The sequence below is a fragment of the Pezoporus occidentalis genome, unplaced genomic scaffold (genome assembly GCF_034315485.1).
Source record: "Pezoporus occidentalis ecotype Australia unplaced genomic scaffold, CSIRO_AGI_Poc_V1 ctg223, whole genome shotgun sequence".
In the NCBI taxonomy this organism is placed as follows: Eukaryota; Metazoa; Chordata; class Aves; order Psittaciformes; family Psittacidae; genus Pezoporus; species Pezoporus occidentalis.
The window spans coordinates 1,817,592-1,835,407 of record NW_026914106.1 but is presented as its reverse complement, the minus strand read 5'-3'; the positions used below and the strand labels follow the sequence as shown (position 1 = coordinate 1,835,407).

Sequence of the window (17,816 nt, the reverse complement as noted above, 5' to 3'; positions counted from 1 at the left end):
GAGCCCATGTGGGGCTGGGTGAGAAAAGCCTGGTGGAAGCTGTATCCAGCCCGTTCCATGTCACAGGGCGCGGGTCCAGTGCATCCCGAGCACGGCGCAAGGGTGTGTTTGGAATCTGATTCAGGCCACAGTAGCAGTGTATCCACAGGAGCAAACCAAGGGGTTTTCCGTCTCAACCCCAGCTCTATGTTTCTTGTCAGAGCAGGGGTTGACAGTGACTATTTCAGCCTGTTCATTTCCTATTTGCAGTCCTTCATCCACCCTGGATGGCTGCTGGAGCACAGGGACGGGAGCGGGGAGGCAGAGGGAGAGCAGTTACGTTAATGGGGACTGCTCTGGTGTTTCCTAATCCCTAGATCTCGGCTATTGCTCCTGCATCTGTGGGAAGACCTGGCTTAGGCCAAACTCCCCCACCTCCACGCAGAAGGCTGGGGATGGCTCACACCCTCGGTGTTAATGAAGTCCCGTAGTTATTAATGTAATAATAATTAACAATAAGCAGACTTGTGCCAGCCGGGTCCTGAAATCCAGCACGGAAACAGCTCAAGGTGCTCCTGATGGAATGAGCCCTCCTGGCCCTACCCTCCCGCGGAGCTCCCTCCCTGCCCGTTCCGCTGCATCCAGCCGCCGGTGCCGCCCCGGCCCGGCCCGGCCCGGCCTGCAGGACCCGGGCCCGACCCCGCTGCCGCTCGGCCAAGCCGCGCTCCGGGGCGGTGCCGTTATTTCCGGCGGCCCCGGCGCGCAGGGTAACGGAAAAGCGGCGGCTGCGGGGGCCGGTAACGGGGGAGGCGCGGCCTGAAGGGGCTGTGCGGGGAGGGGGGGGGCCGGGCCCGGGCCCGGCAGCGGTGCTGAGAGCGGGGGGTCGGGGCATGGACCAGTCGGTTGTCATCCAGGAGAGCCTGGCGGAGGGCGCGACGTGCCGGATCGTATCCTTTGCACCGGGGGTGCGGCGGGAGGCCGCGGGTCCCGTCTCGCCGCGGCCGTTCCTTGACGCTGAGCTGAAGGCGGTGCAGGGCGTCCTGGCCGGGGGGAGCCGGCTGCTGGGCCTGGTGGAGACCCGCCGCGGGCTCGCGTAGGTGACAAGACCGAGGAAAGGGGGGGGGGGGGGGGTCCGGGGCCGTGCTGCGGGTGGGCACTGGGGACACTGGGCCCTGCGCTCCGCTGGGGTTGGCCAGGACACGGACGCGTTCGTTTCAAGGGGCTATAAAGAAGATGGAGATGGGAGAGCCCGGGGATGATGGGTACGGTACGGGTTGCTCCTGGGGATGTGCTGGCTGGACACAAGAGGGAAGTCGTGCACACTCCGGCACTGGAACGATGTCGCCGGGGAAGTGGTGGATTTCCCAACGCTGGGCATTGTTACGGTTGTTCAGCCTGGAGAAGAGAAGGCTCCTGAAGGGGAGACCTTAGAGCAGCTCCAGTGCCTGAAGGGGCTGCAGGAAACCTGCAGAGGGGCTTTGGACAAGGGCCTGTAGGGCCAGGCCAAGGGGAATGGCTTGAACCTGCCCGAGGGGAGACTGAGATGAGCTCTGAGGCAGAAGCTCTTCCCTGGGAGGGTGCTGAGGCGCTGGCACAGGGTGCCCAGAGAAGCTGTGGCTGCCCCATCCCTGGCAGTGCTCAAGGCCAGGTTGGACACAGGGGCTCGGAGCAAGCTGCTCCAGTGGAAGGGGTCCCTGCCCGAGGCAGGGGTTGGAGCTGGATGAGCCTTAAGGTCCCTTTCAGCCCTTCTATGATTCAGCTGCGCAAGCTGCTGGCCCATCGAATCTAGCTCATGCTTTGCCTAGAAAGGTTGGACAGAAAATCCTTGAGGTCCCTTCCAGCCTGGGATTCCGGGAGTCTACAATTCATTCGTATTCAGATGATGGGTGAGCAGCTGGCTGGGTGCACAGTCAAGAACTGCTTTGGGGTTGGCATGAGGCTGTGCTCGCAGGTGATCCTGGGTGGGATGGGATCTGTCTGCACCTGCAGCGATGCCTGAATCGAGGAGGCATTGCCTCTGTGTCTGCTCTGTGCTTGCAGGATCCACATATACACGCACCGGCGGATGGCCATCGAGGCTGAGGATGTCTGCCTGGAGAAAGTCATCCCCATCACCGAGGGGTTTGCAGTGGAAGAAGGTACGAACACCCTTGGGTGCCTTAGCGGCAGCCTCCAGAGTTTAGAATCCATAGTTTGTTGTTCTACTTAATGACATTTGGGATTTATTCAGCTTTCACATTTGTAAGTCATTTTGTAATCCCTGGTGACTCCTGCGTGCACTGCACACTGCTGCCAGGGCCCTGCTACATGAATTGCTCTGCACCGCAGAGCGCCCCATGGCCTTCCCAGCCCCAGCAGGTTTGTTCTGCCTGTCTGTGCATACCAGGAATACTTGGGATTTGAGGAACCTACTGAGCTCACTAACCTCAGCTCATCAGCGCGGGCTGTGAACCTGTTGCCTTGCTTAGTAACCAAACCTGTGTTTTACGTTTGCAGTTGTAATTGACACTGACCTTCACGTCCTTGGTGAGTTCTCTTGTGGTGTTCTGAGCGCTCCTGGGCCCTTGCAGCAGCTGCACCCCATGGGGTTGGAGCAGGGGCTCTGGTGGTCCGGACTATGGAGTGGGGGGATCTTGTCTGGCTCCTGTTGCGGGTCTTGGGGTGTTGTTTGCTGTGATTCATTCATGTTAACAAGTATTGTTCCCCCCGCTCAACCAAAGGAATGTTTCTTCCAGAGGCTTTTAAACTGCTGCTGGAAGATTAATCATTGTCACTGAATGAACAGGGTAGAAATTATTATAAATGATGACTTTTCCATTTTTAAATGGCATTCTCATGTAAAATGTAGCTTGGAGAGGCTTGTTGCTAAGTCTGCATGCATTAACCCGCTGCTGCAGAGCGCAGGAGATGCTCAGTTGCTGAGGGCTGACCTCAGGAACTCTTTTTCTCCCCATGTCTTGAGGCTGTGACGTGACTGTCCTGATCACTTCAGAAGATGATGAATTCACGGTGCAGTTGCCTTTCGGTTCCCACACACGCGCGTTCCTGCGGGAGGTCAGCCGGTGCCGGGAAGGTACGAGCTCCATCACGGGCTGGATGTGACCCGCAGGGTTGGTGGTGGATGGAGGTGCAGGCGCTCGCCTGGTCCCTGCTGAAGAGTGCCTGAAACTTGCATGCAGTTGTTATAGCTCGCAGCGTGGCGGCTCCTCTCGCAGCTCGGCGGGGATGCTCGGTGTGTTCGCTGAGCAGATGCTGGTACCTGCTCTCCAAAGGCTGCACCGGAGCTCGTTTGGAGCCCGTGAGGGCCAAGCAGAGCTCCCGCCGTGTGCCCTCCCTCTCGCCCTGTCCTCCCGTTGCCCTTCCCGCCCCGGAGGCGAGGATCAGCCCCGCGCTCACCCCGCTCCGCCCGGGGCTCGCCTCCGGTCCCTCCGCGCGGTCGCTCGGGGCTCTGAGCCCTTGGATCGACCCCCGCGGAGGGCGCGCTCGGAGCCGCCGCCGCCGCCGCCTGCTGCCGGAACGGGGCGGGCGCTGGGGCGGTGCTGAGCCGGGGCGGGCTGGGGCCGGTGGCGGCGCCGAGCTGCGGCGATGTCCGCGGGCCGGCGGCTCCGCCGAGGTGAGCGCGGGTCCCACCGGAGAGCGGAACGGGACGGGGAGGGAAGGGAAGGGTAAGGAGCGGGGCGGGCGGGGGAGCTGCGCTCTCCGGTAGCCCGGAGTTAATGCGGGGAACGCCGGTGCTCGGGCACGGCCCGGCCGCTCTGCGGGGGACGACGCCCGCGGCGGGGATCGCCGGGGCTTCGGTGGGTCCGGGGCGGAGCGGCTCGGCCCGGCCGCGTCCCTGTTTGCGGAGCGCAGGTGTGGGGACACGCGGAGCACCGCAGCGATTCCTCGAAGTCAGAGCAGAGGAGGGAAAGGGGCGAAGTTCGGGGTTGCAGTGCGGGACGGGCCCCTCGTGTGAGAGTGTGGAGCCTAGAACCGGCTGGGAGAGACCTGGGCGTATCTTGTGCTCGGGAGGCAAAACAGGCTGAACGAAACACAACCCCGGCCCTTTGTTATTGTGGTTTTGCTGTTTCTAGAGCGGAGTAACACCCTATGAATGGTGAGCTCCTTGGGAAGTAGTTCCCTATCAAATCGTGCCTCTGAGCTTTGGCCAAGTTGCCTTTTCAAGGCTTCATTGTGTTTAGGACGATAGTCTAGGTCATGTTTTGCCCAGACAGGTTGGATCAGGTGATTCTTGAGGACCCTTCCAACCTGGGATTCTCTGATTTTATGATGTTGAGTCAGAGGAGTCCAGGCTTTTTGGACCAGGAGTTTTGGTTGGTTTGGTTTTGGTTCTTTCCTCTTGTATTAGCAGAGGAAGATGCTCTCTGCCATCTGTTGGGGTCTTTCGGAACATAAATCGGTATAGAATGAGGTTTTGTCTTCCAGGAATAGTTGTGTCTCATTCTGTCCTTAAATTAACATGCATACTGAGATAGCAACTTTGATATGCAAATCAAAGCACATTTAAATGCTGTATAAATACTCCCATTTGCTAGTTGAATCATAGAACTGTTTAGGTGGGACAAGGCCGTTAAGATGGAGTCCAACCATTAACCCAGCACTGCCAAGTCCATCACTAAACCATGTCCCTAAGGGCAACATCCACAGGCTCTTATATACCTCCAGGGATGGTGACTCCACCACTGCCCTGGGCAGCCTGTTCCAGTGCTTGATAAACCTTTTGGTGAAGCCTTTTTTCCTAATATGCAACCTAAACCTTCCCTGGTGCAACTTGATAGACAGTAAAGTGATATTAGTTCATTACCTCCTCTGTGAATTAAAGCTGGCTGGTGAATGAGAGCATCTGTAAAGGGATTCAAATGTGCTTCACCTTGTACGGTTTCTGTTCACAATTTTGGTTAAAACCCCTACCCAACAACCTATCTCTGTGCAGTCACAGTCATAACTGTGGTGCTGCTTCGTTTGGAACCCTGAAGAGAGCAAACTTACTTCTCTCCAGGCTGGAGTAGCCCAGTCCTGCATGGATTGCTGCTTACACTTCCATTAAGCAGAGAGCAGACTGGCTAAGGCTCATCTAACTAATGGCAAGACTAATTTAATTCTCCCTTCTGAACACTTTAGTGCAAATTCTGTGTTATCTAAAAGGTACAATACATTTTCCTGCTGTGGCACTATAATGTCAGTGCATGTTTTTAACAAGAGCGTCTTTATTCCTGCTTTAATCTCCTTTAGCTGCAAATCGTGCCTGATTCAGACCGTGCACTTCCTGCTGTTCTGTAATCTCTGCACATAGCTCTTCATTTCTGTGCCCAGTTCAATTACTGAACAAGGTCATTACCTTGCTAAATACTCCAGTTTGCTAACTCATAGATCCCTCTGGCTATCTGTATCTGGATATAAATTTGTCCCAGGGAAACAGCCCTTTTCCAGAGTGGCTTTCTTAGGAGAAGCCCACCTGAAACTGATTTCTGCTAATGAGGTTAAAATTCCAAAGTGTGGTACATGACCGTAATCTATGGATCATGTAGTGGCTGTGCCAGCAGCACTGAGCAGGACACAAGTCATAGAATCCTAGAATGGTTTGGGTTGGAAGGGACCTTAAAGCTCCTCCAGCTCCAACCCCTGCCACGGGCAGGGACACCTTCCACTGGAGCAGCTTGCTCCAAGCCCCTGTGTCCAACCTGGCCTTGAACACTGCCAGGGATGGGGCAGCCACAGCTTCTCTGGGTACCCTGTGCCAGCGCCTCAGCACCCTCCCAGGGGAGAAGTTCTGCCTAATATCTACTCTAAATCTCTCTTTTAGCTTAAAGCTCTTGTCCTATCTCTCTACATTGCTTGGTCTTTACAGGAGAGCTTGCAGAGGCTCAGGCAGCACTGCTGCAGTACTTAATGCCTGTATGAAGGCTCCATCCCAGCTCACCAAGACCGGGCTTTGCAACACATCTCTGAGCTGTGTATGCTCCTGTTCAGCCCTGTGTGGCTTTGGCTGCGTGATCCATAATGAGGTTTGAGTCACAGGCTCTTCTGTAGCCAGGCTCTGATAAATCCTCTTACACAGTCTTTATTTTCAGAGGGCTCTTGGGCAGAAGAGGTTTTCCAAGCTGAGAACACGGCCACTTCTTGTCAGGTTGTTTATATTCTGAGTGCCTCAGTAAAAGTACTTCGGGTTCTATTTCTGGTTTGTGCTCTTGTCCTGGAGCATGTGTTATGACAACAATAACATTTTAATTCTTCTGGGCTGTGCTCACTGAAAGAGCAGCTCAGCTGAATGACTGGAACCTTAGAATCTTAACAACAGTTTCTGTATCATCATTAGATTTGTGTGCTAAGTGGCAGCATCTTGAGGTGGTTGTTTTGCATTAAGGCACTTGTTTCTGCTGCGGTACAGTGGACTCATGTGGTGACTCTGTTCTACATGGTCTTGAGTGGGGAGATGCTTGTGCTTTGCTATCTGCTTGTAGATAAGTAGAAACCCTTTAAATGGCAGTGAGGTTTTTGGGGGCTTGTTTTTTTTTCCTTTTCCTTTCTTTGTACTTCCTGCTTTCCTTCAGAAAGGAAAACCCTGTTATTAACCTACATTTTTTAGATTCCTAGGATAAAGCCATGGATTTTGTGCTGCTAAGTCCTGGTTTGGCTTAGCTCTGATGGAGAGCCAACAGCTCTGCTGCTCTCTGTGACCCCACCACGTCCTAGTGGCAATTCTTCCTCTAGAGGGGAAGCTGCATCGTCACGGAACAGTTCTGTCACATTAAGTTAGATCTCTCAGGTAACGGAGAGAGGCTGCGGGGTGCTTTGTTTCTCCACACAGATCTAATACTCTGCTGACAGATTTTTGCCAGTGTGTGCAGGAGTGTGTTGATAAATCAAAGACCATTTTGTGTTAAATGTGAAACTCTTTGGTTTTGTTGTTTTTCTTTGCAGAAGTGGTTGGCTCTGAAGGCGTCAAACAGAATGGAAAAAAGCCTGTGGTTACTCAGAACCACAGCTACGACAGCACTGATAGAAGTGCTCCTGGGTATGGTATCTCTCTCTTTTTGTGTAGTTTTTGGTGAAGCAGTTGAATCCCAGCCTGGTTTGGGTTGGAAGGGACCCACAGGCAGGGAAACCTTCCACTAGAGCAGGTTGCTCCAAGCCCTTGCGTTGAACCTGGCCTTGAACGCTGCCAGGGAGCGTTCACGTGAAGGGAGAGTTGTGCACGTCAGCTCTTTGTGGAAGGTCTAGTGAGGAGTCTGTGCTGGCAACGTTTCTTTGCTGGTTTAGCTATGGGTCTCCTCCACAGAGGATCTCTTTAGAGTGGCAGTAAATATATACAAGTTCTGGGTACTCTATTGCATGCGGATGGAATGAACTGTGATGAGCAGATTGTTGGTGCTTTGATGTCTAGAGAAAGAAAAAGAAAGTGCAGCGATCTTTCTGCTTCCTTGTTTTCAGTGGGAAGCCGACTGGGGAAGTTCATCTCTGGCGGCAGCACGTGAGGTCTGTGCACGCACCAGTGCTCGAGCAGTCTTTGTGGCTGCATTATCTGGGTCCGTCTGGGAGCGGCTGCATCGGCTGCAGTCCCCAGAGGGGGTGGAATCTAGAGCAGAAGTTGTCAACTGTTTGAGATTAGAGTCTGCAGATTGTAGTTAGGAGAGGAGAAAGTTCAGCACAAGGATGCTGTCAGAGCTTTAGTGGGAATTTCAGTGCAGTCTCTCAGGGACAGTCCTGCTAGTCCCCTATTTGGGCATACTTTGGAAGTTTAGTAGGACAGGAGCTGCTAGCCTTGTTTATTTGGAATTCAGAGAGCTTTGGCTTAGGGCCACCCTGTCCCACAGATACACTCTTAAAATGTCACAGTTTCATTTTCCAGTTCCCAGGACTTTGTGTATCCTTCAAAGTCTGTGTGCTGTCCTTGGCATCGGTGTGTGAGTTGGTGACCTTAAATTCTTATCATCATCCTTTTGGTGTGGGAACTCCCAAGCTGTGGCATTAGTGCTATTGCAAAAGGAGTTTGCAGAGCCATGAGACACTAAATAAAACCAGGTCTCCCTCCACCCATTCTGTGCTGCCTCCTTGCTAGGCAGAGCTGGGAGTTTTCCACCAGAGGCTTTGCTTCTGCTGAGGTCAGAAAGGCTAAGCAGGGGCAGCAGGAGATGAGATTTGCATCTCCTTGCTCCAGGAAGCAGGAAAGGTGTACAGGTTTTGTATCAACATCGAGGTGTGAGTAAGACCTGCTGTGAACCAACAAGTTGCACCATGTTAGGGAAAACCATTTGTTATTTCAGTTACACTGGGTTTATCTATAGATACAAGAAATGCTCCTTTTGGTCTTGTTTGCTTATCCCAAACATCGGTTATCATCCGTTAAACAGATAAGTGTGACTCAAGTCCTTGGTGGCAGAAAGAAGCTGTTCAGGGTGTGTGCATATCCTGGGTTTCATCAGACAGTTTTGCTTTTGTTTCCAGGCAAAACAAACCCAGACTTGAAGTGACAACTGAAATGGTGCGGTCCTCCAGCATCATGGTGTCAGACAAGGCTTCAATCTTATCAGAGCCAAAGTTTGGACTGCGAGATACTATTGTTAAATCTCAGCTTCTACAACAGGAGGGTTCCTACACATACATCCAGAACTTCAGGTAACGGTCATTCCTGAGAAGGACTTCTCCTTGTGGGGTGTAAGTTTATTAGCATAAGCTGTTATTTCATCTAGGTTTGATGTACGCTAGGAAAGTGTGATCCGTACTTCCCAGAAGAGCTTGCTTTCCCCACTTAGGCATTAGCAGAGAAGAATTTCATTCATGTCTCTGTTGAGGCCTCCTGGTTCTTGTTGAGAAAATGGCCTTTTTAAAATGACTTTTTCCTGTGCTTATTTCAGACTGTGTCTGGATGTGCATCAGTTCTGTGTGCCTCTGACCTTCTCTCTCACCGCTCTGGTCACTGCTTAGCATGTAGTCTTCTTTCTTTTCTATACTACATGTAAATATGTGTGTTGTCTGTAAAGATGCTGCTGTAACTAGATCATTTTAGGGCTTTAAATTTTGTCACATTTTCCTAATTCCCCCCTGGAAACATCTTATTGCTAATCAATTATATGTAGTATTAAGTACATGGGTTACTAATAGGGGTATTTTCATCAGCTCTACAATTGCAGTGCTGGGATTTAGTGACTCTCTTTGCAGATTTTTTGTGGGGACATACAATGTGAACGGTCAGTCACCCAAAGAGAGCCTCCAGCCCTGGCTGAGATGTGATGCTGAGCCTCCAGACATCTACTGTGTGGGGTGAGTGTCTCTTTCTGGCCCATCCTTCCACACCTTCACTGTGGGTTGCTTGCCTGTGAATTGGTAGCGTAGAGGTTTAGCCAAGACACTACAGCTGAGGAATGTTTGCACTGCCTTACTCCATTGCACAGCTTTAGAGTATGTGTTTGCACAGGCTGGAAGGGCTGTAAATGTGGTAGTACTTGAATTCTGGCACTGCAGTATTCCAAAATCTGTAATGCCATTCAGTTTAATCCTAACAGTAATTGAGCTTTTTACACTTAACATACTCTAAAATCTGCATAACTGAATTTGAGTTTTCAGTTATAAATGTAGTGAGTATAAATTGATTCAGTTCTTTCCCAGAGGGAAAGGTTGGAAACTTACAAACAAGTGCATGCATCCATGGGTTCCTTCCTCTTAACACAGTTTCCAGGAGCTCGATCTGAGTAAAGAAGCCTTCTTTTTCAATGACACACCGAAGGAAGAAGAGTGGTTTAAAGCTGTAACTGACAGTCTTCACCCAGATGCCAAATATGCAAAGGTAAATGCAGCTTTTGGGAAGGTTTGATTTCCACATGAGCCTCTTTTCTCTTTGGTTTTCCTTGTTCTCAGTCACTGCAAATTCCAGAGGTTCATTGTCTATAGCTCTTGGTCAGGCAGAAGTGCTCTGAAGGTGAAGCAGGGAGGGTTGCTGTGCAGGGTACCAAGGTGAGGGCAGGACAGGAGACCAGAGCTAGGCATCCATGCATAAAGGAAGCTCCTGCTATCATGGGGGAAGAGAATAGGAAATATCTTAGCTTCTCCCGTGTCTGTCTCCACAGGGTATGGTGGAATGAGTTGTGAAGGTATCTTGGTAGGAATGCTACTTCCATTTTGGCTCCTGCTCCTTAGGTTTCTTGTTTCTTGTCACTGTTGAAGGGAACCTCCTTCCATGAGCTGTGCCTGTGCTGGAGGTTTTGCTTTGGGCTTCAGCTTCATTTACTGGGGTGCTGGTCCCTGGCTCTTCCCTGTGCTGTGCTGCTGGGAGCGCTTCTGGGCCCAGCTGCTCTGTTGGATGAGCCTGGAACTCTCTCTTTCTCCATCTGTATTTGGTGGCCTGTGTTCTGCACTGGGGGGTGATGTTCCTTCTCACTCCAAACTTTTCCCATTCAAGTATTTAATGGAACAGGATCTGTTTTCCAGGTGAAACTTGTGCGGCTCGTGGGAATCATGCTTCTGTTGTATGTGAAAGCGGAACTTGCTTTGAACATCTCCGAGGTGGAAGCTGAGACTGTGGGAACTGGAATCATGGGGAGGATGGTAAGAATGTCCACTGTGTGTGAGATGGAGAAAAGCCCTAGAGAGCCCTTTCCTTAAACGTAGTGGTTATTCCTCCAGCTGAGAGATGCAGCTGCCTTTGGAAGCACCTAGTCCTGTCCTCTTGCCAGCTCCAGGTGTTGCCAGAGGGAATTGCCCTCTGCTTGCAAAGGCTCAAAGACCTTGAGGGAGAATCTTTGAAGGCCTTTTCTTCCTGATTGCACATGGTGGGCTGTGTGGGGCCTGGCTCTTACGTGATTTTGTTGCTGGCTGTGATTCTGCTCAAAGCAAGTAACACAGGGAGATGTGAGTAGAAGAAACATGAACGTGTCTATCCAGATTAGTTTTCCTGAGGAGGACTTCCTGCACGTTCCACACCACTGAATGAAATCTGTGCCCTTTGAATGTAGTTTCTGTAGTTTTTTATACCTTGTCAGTGGTGGGTTTGACCAGCTAAGCCATGTGCTTCCCCCTCCATTTACAGTTCTCTTCTGGTTTGTGTTAAAAGATGCAGTTTGTGGCTAAATTGGTTTCAGGACTTGCTGAAGTAATGGAGCAGATCTTAGTGATTTTTACTTTCCTTTTGTGTTAGCTAATTCCTGAATTACAAACTGAGCTCTGTGTGCTTGCTGTGTGCAACCTTCACGTGAGTTACTAGCTTCAATTCATGCACTAACTGTCAGTGGCATTTTCAGCCTTTTCCTTCCTCTGCAATTAAACCATCTGCTTCAATGTCTTTTGGCTTGGCCACCTTGAGTAACTCCTTTGTGGATTCATCTGTTGTGTAGAAGCTTCTGACCAATGTCTTTGTCTTTATCTTTCAGGGTAACAAAGGTGGTGTTGCCATAAGGTTTAAGTTCCATAACACTAGTGTGTGCATTGTGAATTCCCACCTCGCAGCTCACATGGAGGAATATGAGCGGAGGAACCAGGACTTCAAAGACATCTGCTCTCGGATGCAGTTCTGCCAGTCGGATCCAGATTTGCCCCCTCTCACTATTGGCAAACATGAGTATGCTTCCTGACTCTGGGAATTGCTGCATGTGGCAAGGAAGAACCATCTCAATGTACTGGGGCATGATGTTCTCTCAGCAGGGTTGCAAGAAGGGGTGCCCAGTGTTCTGCCATAAGCCTGCTTTTGAGAGTTGTACCCATACAGTGCTGACAAGTCCCTTGCCTTCTTATGCTATTCCAGGTTCTTTTGTTTTCAACATGGAGTGGGAATGGGGTGATAATATGCATCAGTTTCCCAAGTGGGTTGTGGGATTTAATGAGTGTGGACCATTAAAAGTACCAGTTATTAAGAGATAGCGACAAGCATGCAGAGTAGGAATTAAACCTAGCAAAGGCAGAAAATGTAGCTTCTCTTTCAAGTTTTCAGTCGTGTTCTCTCTGATGGAGAAGCATCCACCTGATCCTGCTGAAGAAGAGAAGAGCTCCTGCTGGCACTGGGTGGTTTGAGGCACGGCTGCGGCGCTGCCAGCTTGTGCTTTGGACATCCTCAGGCCTCTGTGCAGACTTGTGGTGTACGTTCTCTTTCAGTGTGATTCTATGGTTGGGGGACCTCAACTATCGGCTGGAGGATCTGGATGTGGCAAAAGTGAAGCAGCTTGTAGATGAGAAAGCGTTTCTAGAGCTTTGCCAGTATGACCAGGTACTGATGTCTCACCTACCTGCAGGTGGTGCTGGAGGGTGCTACTTAGAAACTGCAGGGCTGGACATCTCCTTTTTAGCTCATATGGGAGCTGAGCTTGAGCTTACTGAAAATTACATTTTTTTATCCTTTTTTCTTTCCTAGCTAAAGAGGCAAATGGATGCAAATGCAGCCTTTGAAGGCTTTACAGAGGGAGAGATTTCTTTCCAGCCAACATACAAATATGATGCTGGCTGTGATGAGTGGGACACAAGGTACGGTGGGTGCCTCATGTGTGATGCTACCAAAGGAAATAAAGCTAAAAAGAATTGCAGAGTTAATGGCTATAAGTAGGAGCGGTTCTGAGGTTATAGCTATTGGGTTGGAAGGGACCTTAAAGATCATCCAGTTCTAACTCCCTGCCATAGGCAGGGACACCTTCCACTAGAGGTAGTAAAGTAGAAAGTAAAGCATGCTACAGAGATACCTTATAGTAGACATTTATAACTAGCAAAAGCAACTGTAGAAAATACAACTTTGATAGAGTTGTATTTTCACATCAACAAAACACCAAGTCTGGGGGAGAGCAGGATTGTGCCTTGCATTGTTGCCCCACCTGCCCTGTGCCTGGAAACTCATTTGGACCTCTGTTGCAGTGAGAAGTGTCGCATTCCAGCCTGGTGTGATCGGATACTCTGGAAAGGGCAGAACATCACCCAGCTGAGCTATCGCAGCCATATGGCTTTGAAGATCAGTGACCATAAGCCAGTTAGCTCCATGTTTGAAATTGGGGTAAGTACATTAGTGCTGAAGGAAATAACTTGCTGACCTTGTGCTCTGCATGGGGAGAGCAGGAAGGAGGGGGCAGGTTCTTCTGCTAAATTCCCTCTTCTCTTGCTTTTATGGCATCCACAGAAAACAATGGTTTAAAAGGTGGGCTAGATAAGATACTGAGGTAGGACTGTGGTTCTAGTAAGCCAGGGTTGCGTTAAATGACTCAGTGAAGCAGAATAATGCCTGAATATCTGGAGGTGTTTGTTCAGAAGTGTTCTTTAGCCTTTTTTTTTTGTTATTTTCCTAATAACACAGAAACTTGCAGTGCAGGAATTCTACACCAAATAACACAGCAGAGTGTTTTCAGGCTTTTAGGAAAACCCACAAGAGCTGCTCTACTACTACTTGCTAGTTATGGCAAGGTCCTTTACTGTTGGATCCCCAGGGGATCTTGGAGGGTGAGTGCTCCAGGTGGGCTCTGTTCATTACACATGTCGTATACACTGGTGTGCTGCTAAAATCAAGTCGCTTCATGTTTCCAGCTGTGTTACAGCTCTCCCACAAAGGTGCAGTCAGTGCCTGTTGCTGCAGTCTGTGTCCATTTCAGGTGAAAGTTGTGGATAAGGAGCTCTACCGAAAAGCCTTCGAGGAAATAGTGCGCTCCCTGGATAAGCTGGAGAATGCCAACATTCCCTCGGTGACCCTTTCACGGAGAGAGGTAGGGTATGTTCCTGTGCTGTGATTCCCTAGACCCCATATTCCATTGGTAGAAGATGGATTCTAGACCATGGGGTCTGGTTCCAAAGAGCAATAATAATTTGTCTTCCAACTGGTCTCTGTTTACAAGCCCTAGAAATAGTAGTTTCTGTTTAGATGCAGGTAAATTCCATCCACAGTACCAGACTGAAACATAGGCTGTGCTGCTCCCTGAGGTGGGGTGAGAGCAAAAGGACAGTTTGTGGCCCTTGCTCTGACTTGTTCTTTGAAACATAAAATGTAAATTCTGGAGGATTTGGAGAAGGTCACAAACCTGGCATTTGCTTTGTTTTGGGGCCTACAAAAGATAAGCAAATGAGACATTTGGGGCTTCAGTTATCTTGTACTCAGGTTTCATTGAGGTTATTTGAGGGGAATGTTTGTTTTAAAGGGCCCTGATACAGTTGCCTTAGCATATAGAGTAAGCAAATGTAATCCTGTGTAGTCCTGGAAGAGATGGGATGCAGGAGCAAGGGGGTTAATCTGAGTATTTTGCTGCTTAATGATTAAACCACAGGACAGGAATTGCTGCTGGTGCTTGGCAAGGTGGACTTGGCTGATAATGGTGACTGGTATTTGTTTCTAGTTCCATTTTGAGGATGTGAAATACATGCAGCTGCAGGTGGAGAGGTTTACAATCCGCAATGGACAAGTGCCCTGCCAGTTCGAATTTATCAGCAAACCAGATGAGGAAAGCTACTGTAAGGAGTGGCTCATTGCTAATCCCAGTAAGGGCTTTCTGCTCTCAGGTGAGCTCCTCATTGTTCATCTCTTGTCAATGAGCTACTGTTGTCACCTTGTGTCTTAGTTCTCTCTGCTGTTTTAGACTCTTCTGCCTGTTTGCAGGCTTATTGGTTTAACACCTTTTTGTAATGAAGTATGTTGGGTTTTTTGCCTTCTGGCAGATGCTGAGATCACAATTGAGCTGGAGGTGTTTGTTAATAAATCTACAGCGACACACTTAAACTCTGGAGAGGAAAAACTTGAAGATATCTTGGTCTTGCACCTGAACAGGGGGAAGGATTATTTTCTATCTGTAACAGGCAACTACTTGCCGAGTTGCTTTGGGTCTCCTATTCATACGCTGTGTCACATGAGGGAACCGATCCAGGATATGTCAGCAGAATCCATTTGGAAACTTGTGAGTTTCAGACAAGATTCTCTTCTGAACCCACAAGAACCATTAAACTAGATGTTAAGTCTTTATCCTTAAAGAGCCTTCTTCCACTTCCCTGGTCCATAGTCTGAGAATGCTGATACAGCTTGTGCTCTCCAGTGCCCCGTCTGCACACCCTGCCCTAGTTCTTCACGTGGAGGAACCAACCCATTTCATATAGAGAGCACTGGAAGTAAGATCCATTTGCTCTGCCTGCATGTTTAAAAAAGGTGTGCAACTTCTAAATGTGGATCTTTTCCCCAAGCCTTTGGCTTTCTCCGCATGGAATGGAGATGTGTGTGTAGATGAGGCATGATGTAATGCTTCTATACAGCTAAGTGCACATGAAGCATGTTTATGAGAGCAGCTTGTTTCTTCTGTCTGGACTTCAGATACAGATGTGCCTGTTGTACTAGTCTTGCATGAAGTTGTGAGTGAAGCTGCAGTTTCTCAGCAAGTCGTAACTCTCAGGTATTAGCAAGAACTTGGCTAGCTGCCTTTTTTCTCCCTTTCTTTCTTCCCCCCTCTCCCCACACCTCCTTCCCTCAGACCCTGATGCCACTAGAAGTGAGTGATGATGCTGTTCCAGCTGAAAAGCCAATGGACATCCCAAAAGAGCTGTGGATGATGGTGGATCACTTGTACCGCAACGCTTCTCAGCAGGTGGGCAGCGTTCATACTGTGAACTCAAAATAACTGGTTTGCATCAGGTTTAGTTTTGAAGAGGATACTGGTAATAGCAGTTGTTGTGAACTGTGGCCAATGGTAGAGAGAGATAAAGGGCATTGAGATAAGTGGTCCTGGTGCACCATTATTTGCACCATTTCAGGCTGGTGACCTTGTCTGTGTGTAGCTTGCATCACCAGCCTCCCTCCTGCATTGCTTGCTCCTGCACAGCAGCCTTGCTAGAGCTCCTCATGGTGAGATTTGTGCTGATACTTAACAATTCAGAGAGATTTTTCTGGCCAGCTTACAACATTGCTTTATTTATCCAAATAACTTTTATTTCACTTGAGAACGACTACTGGTCTTTGCAGGAGGATCTCTTTCAGCAACCAGGCCTCAGATCTGAATTTGAGCAAATCCGAGATTGTTTGGACAAAGGAATGCACGATACCCTCCGTATCCTTTCAGTCTGATGTCTGGTAAAGCTCACTACACCTCAGTCATCAAAGCTGGAAAGGATTTGATCAATCTATTGTGCTCTGCTATGGTTTTTAAATCATTGTGTCTCGTCTTGGGGTAACTGAGCTCTGCAGTTCCTGCTACTCCCTGTTGTCAGTACTAATGCCTCCACTAATTCCTTGCAGTGTTGATGAATCATGTAAGAGTCCAACTGCCAAAGGAAACAGCTTGCTATGTGAAGTGATGTAACTCAAAGCTGTGAACAATAGGAGAGGTTTTTGGAGACTTAGGCAAAGATTAATGTTTGAGCAGAAATGTGACCAAACCAGATCACATTGTACTTGCCTCTTCCTTAACCCTCTTTGGATCAGTTGGCAGCAACCACTCGGTAGCAGAAGCCCTGCTGCTCTTCCTGGAAAGCCTGCCTGAGCCGGTCATCTGCTCCAGGTTCTACAGCAGCTGTTTGGAGAGTGCCAACAACTACCCTCAGAGCTGCCAGGTATTGCTGGCTTCACTGTTCTCTAGTTCCAGAGGGAAGGCAGGCGAACTGGGTTATGCCCAGACTACTTTTTGCTCTCAGGAATGGTGCTTTTTGGTTATGAAGGGCAGACAGGGTGGTGTTGGTAACAGATGCTGCTAAGCCATTTGTGTGTTTTCAATGTAAATGCTGGTTTTTTCTCCCCTCCTCAGATTATCTCTAACCTGCCAGCGTGCCATAAGAATGTGTTTGACTATCTCATGGCATTTCTACGAGAACTACTGAAAAATTCAGGGAAAAACCATTTGGATGTGAATATTCTTGGTAAGGAGAGCAGAATACCCCTTCTGTTGGGGTATTCTGGGGGAGTTACCCTTGCTGCCCTGCTGCTGAGCAGCTCTTCCTGTCTGCTTTATTGATTCCTCTTTTCTGTTACGAATACAGCCAGTATCTTTGGTGGCTTGTTACTTCGACCTCCTCCTGGACACCCTCCACCTGATATGACTGAAAAGAGTAAAGCTCAGCAATTTATCCATCAATTCCTCTTGAGAGAAGACAATCTACCGTGAATCTCAGATGCAGCTAATCTTATTTTTAGATATCAAATTACTGTAAAAATATTGGGTTTGTACAGTATACTGGCTTTTTTTTTTATACATATCACAGTATTTTATACAATCTATGGCTTTTGAAGGCACAGAGCAGGGAGTCTGAATCAGCTGTCACTGTTTAAGGTGTAAAGTATGTAAGATTTCTAAATAAGCTGTATGTAGACAAGCAGAAATATAAAAGCTGATACTTAACACTGTATTTTATTTATGTTGTATTAAAACTCAGACTTTTAAGTCTGTGTTATTTAAATAAAGAGTTCTCAGTGCCTTTTATCGGCTGATCTGCCTGTCCTGGATGTTGGCTGGTTTAGTGCTCTGCCCCCCTCAATGGAAAGAAGTTCTTCCTCATGTTGAGGTGAAACTTACAGTGTTTTAGTTTACAGCCATTGCTCCTCGTCCTGGCACTGGGCACCACTGGAGAGAGTCTGGCTCCATCCTCCTGGCACCCACCTTCGAGTGAAGCTGCTCAGTGGAAAAGGCCCTGGGGGTGCTGATTGATGGAGTTTAGCATGAGCAGGAAGCCCCCAGCATCCTGGCTGGTATCAGCACCAGTGCGGCAGCAGGGGCAGGGAAGGGATTGCGCCCCTGCCCTGAGCACTGGTGAGGCTGCACCTTGAATCCTGTGCTCAGTTCTGTGCCCCTCATTACAGGAGAGACATTGAGGTGCTGGAGCAGGGCCAGCAAAGGGCAGCGGAGCTGGTGCAAGGCCTGGAGCACAAGTGTGATGGGGAGCAGCTGAGGGACCTGGGGGGTTCAGTCTGGAGA

General features: G+C 49.3%; 1 protein-coding gene across 5 annotated transcripts; it reads left to right on the top strand.

Annotated features, from left to right (window-relative positions):
* The first annotated feature begins 864 nt into the window (after positions 1–864).
* On the top strand, positions 865–17,324 carry INPP5B (inositol polyphosphate-5-phosphatase B). 5 transcript variants are annotated; one of them, XM_062620812.1, is made up of 22 exons: positions 870–926; positions 1,005–1,072; positions 2,020–2,117; positions 2,476–2,505; positions 2,942–3,052; positions 6,901–6,994; positions 8,425–8,595; positions 9,139–9,240; positions 9,649–9,763; positions 10,405–10,521; positions 11,343–11,530; positions 12,061–12,172; positions 12,317–12,426; positions 12,808–12,943; positions 13,533–13,643; positions 14,268–14,430; positions 14,587–14,822; positions 15,387–15,500; positions 15,875–15,959; positions 16,334–16,461; positions 16,653–16,764; positions 16,885–17,324. In XM_062620812.1, the coding sequence occupies exons 1-22, from the start codon at positions 870–872 to the stop codon at positions 17,007–17,009; spliced, it is 2,583 nt and encodes an 860-aa protein (XP_062476796.1). In that variant the 3' UTR covers positions 17,010–17,324. The 5 variants fall into 5 exon arrangements, 4 of the variants coding, with proteins under 4 accessions (XP_062476794.1, XP_062476798.1, XP_062476796.1 ...); XM_062620810.1 differs by having other exon boundaries at positions 865–1,072; XR_009965223.1 differs by lacking the exons at positions 16,334–16,461; positions 16,653–16,764; positions 16,885–17,324 and adding an exon at positions 14,925–15,030 and having other exon boundaries at positions 865–1,072.
* Positions 17,325–17,816: the final 492 nt, after the last annotated feature.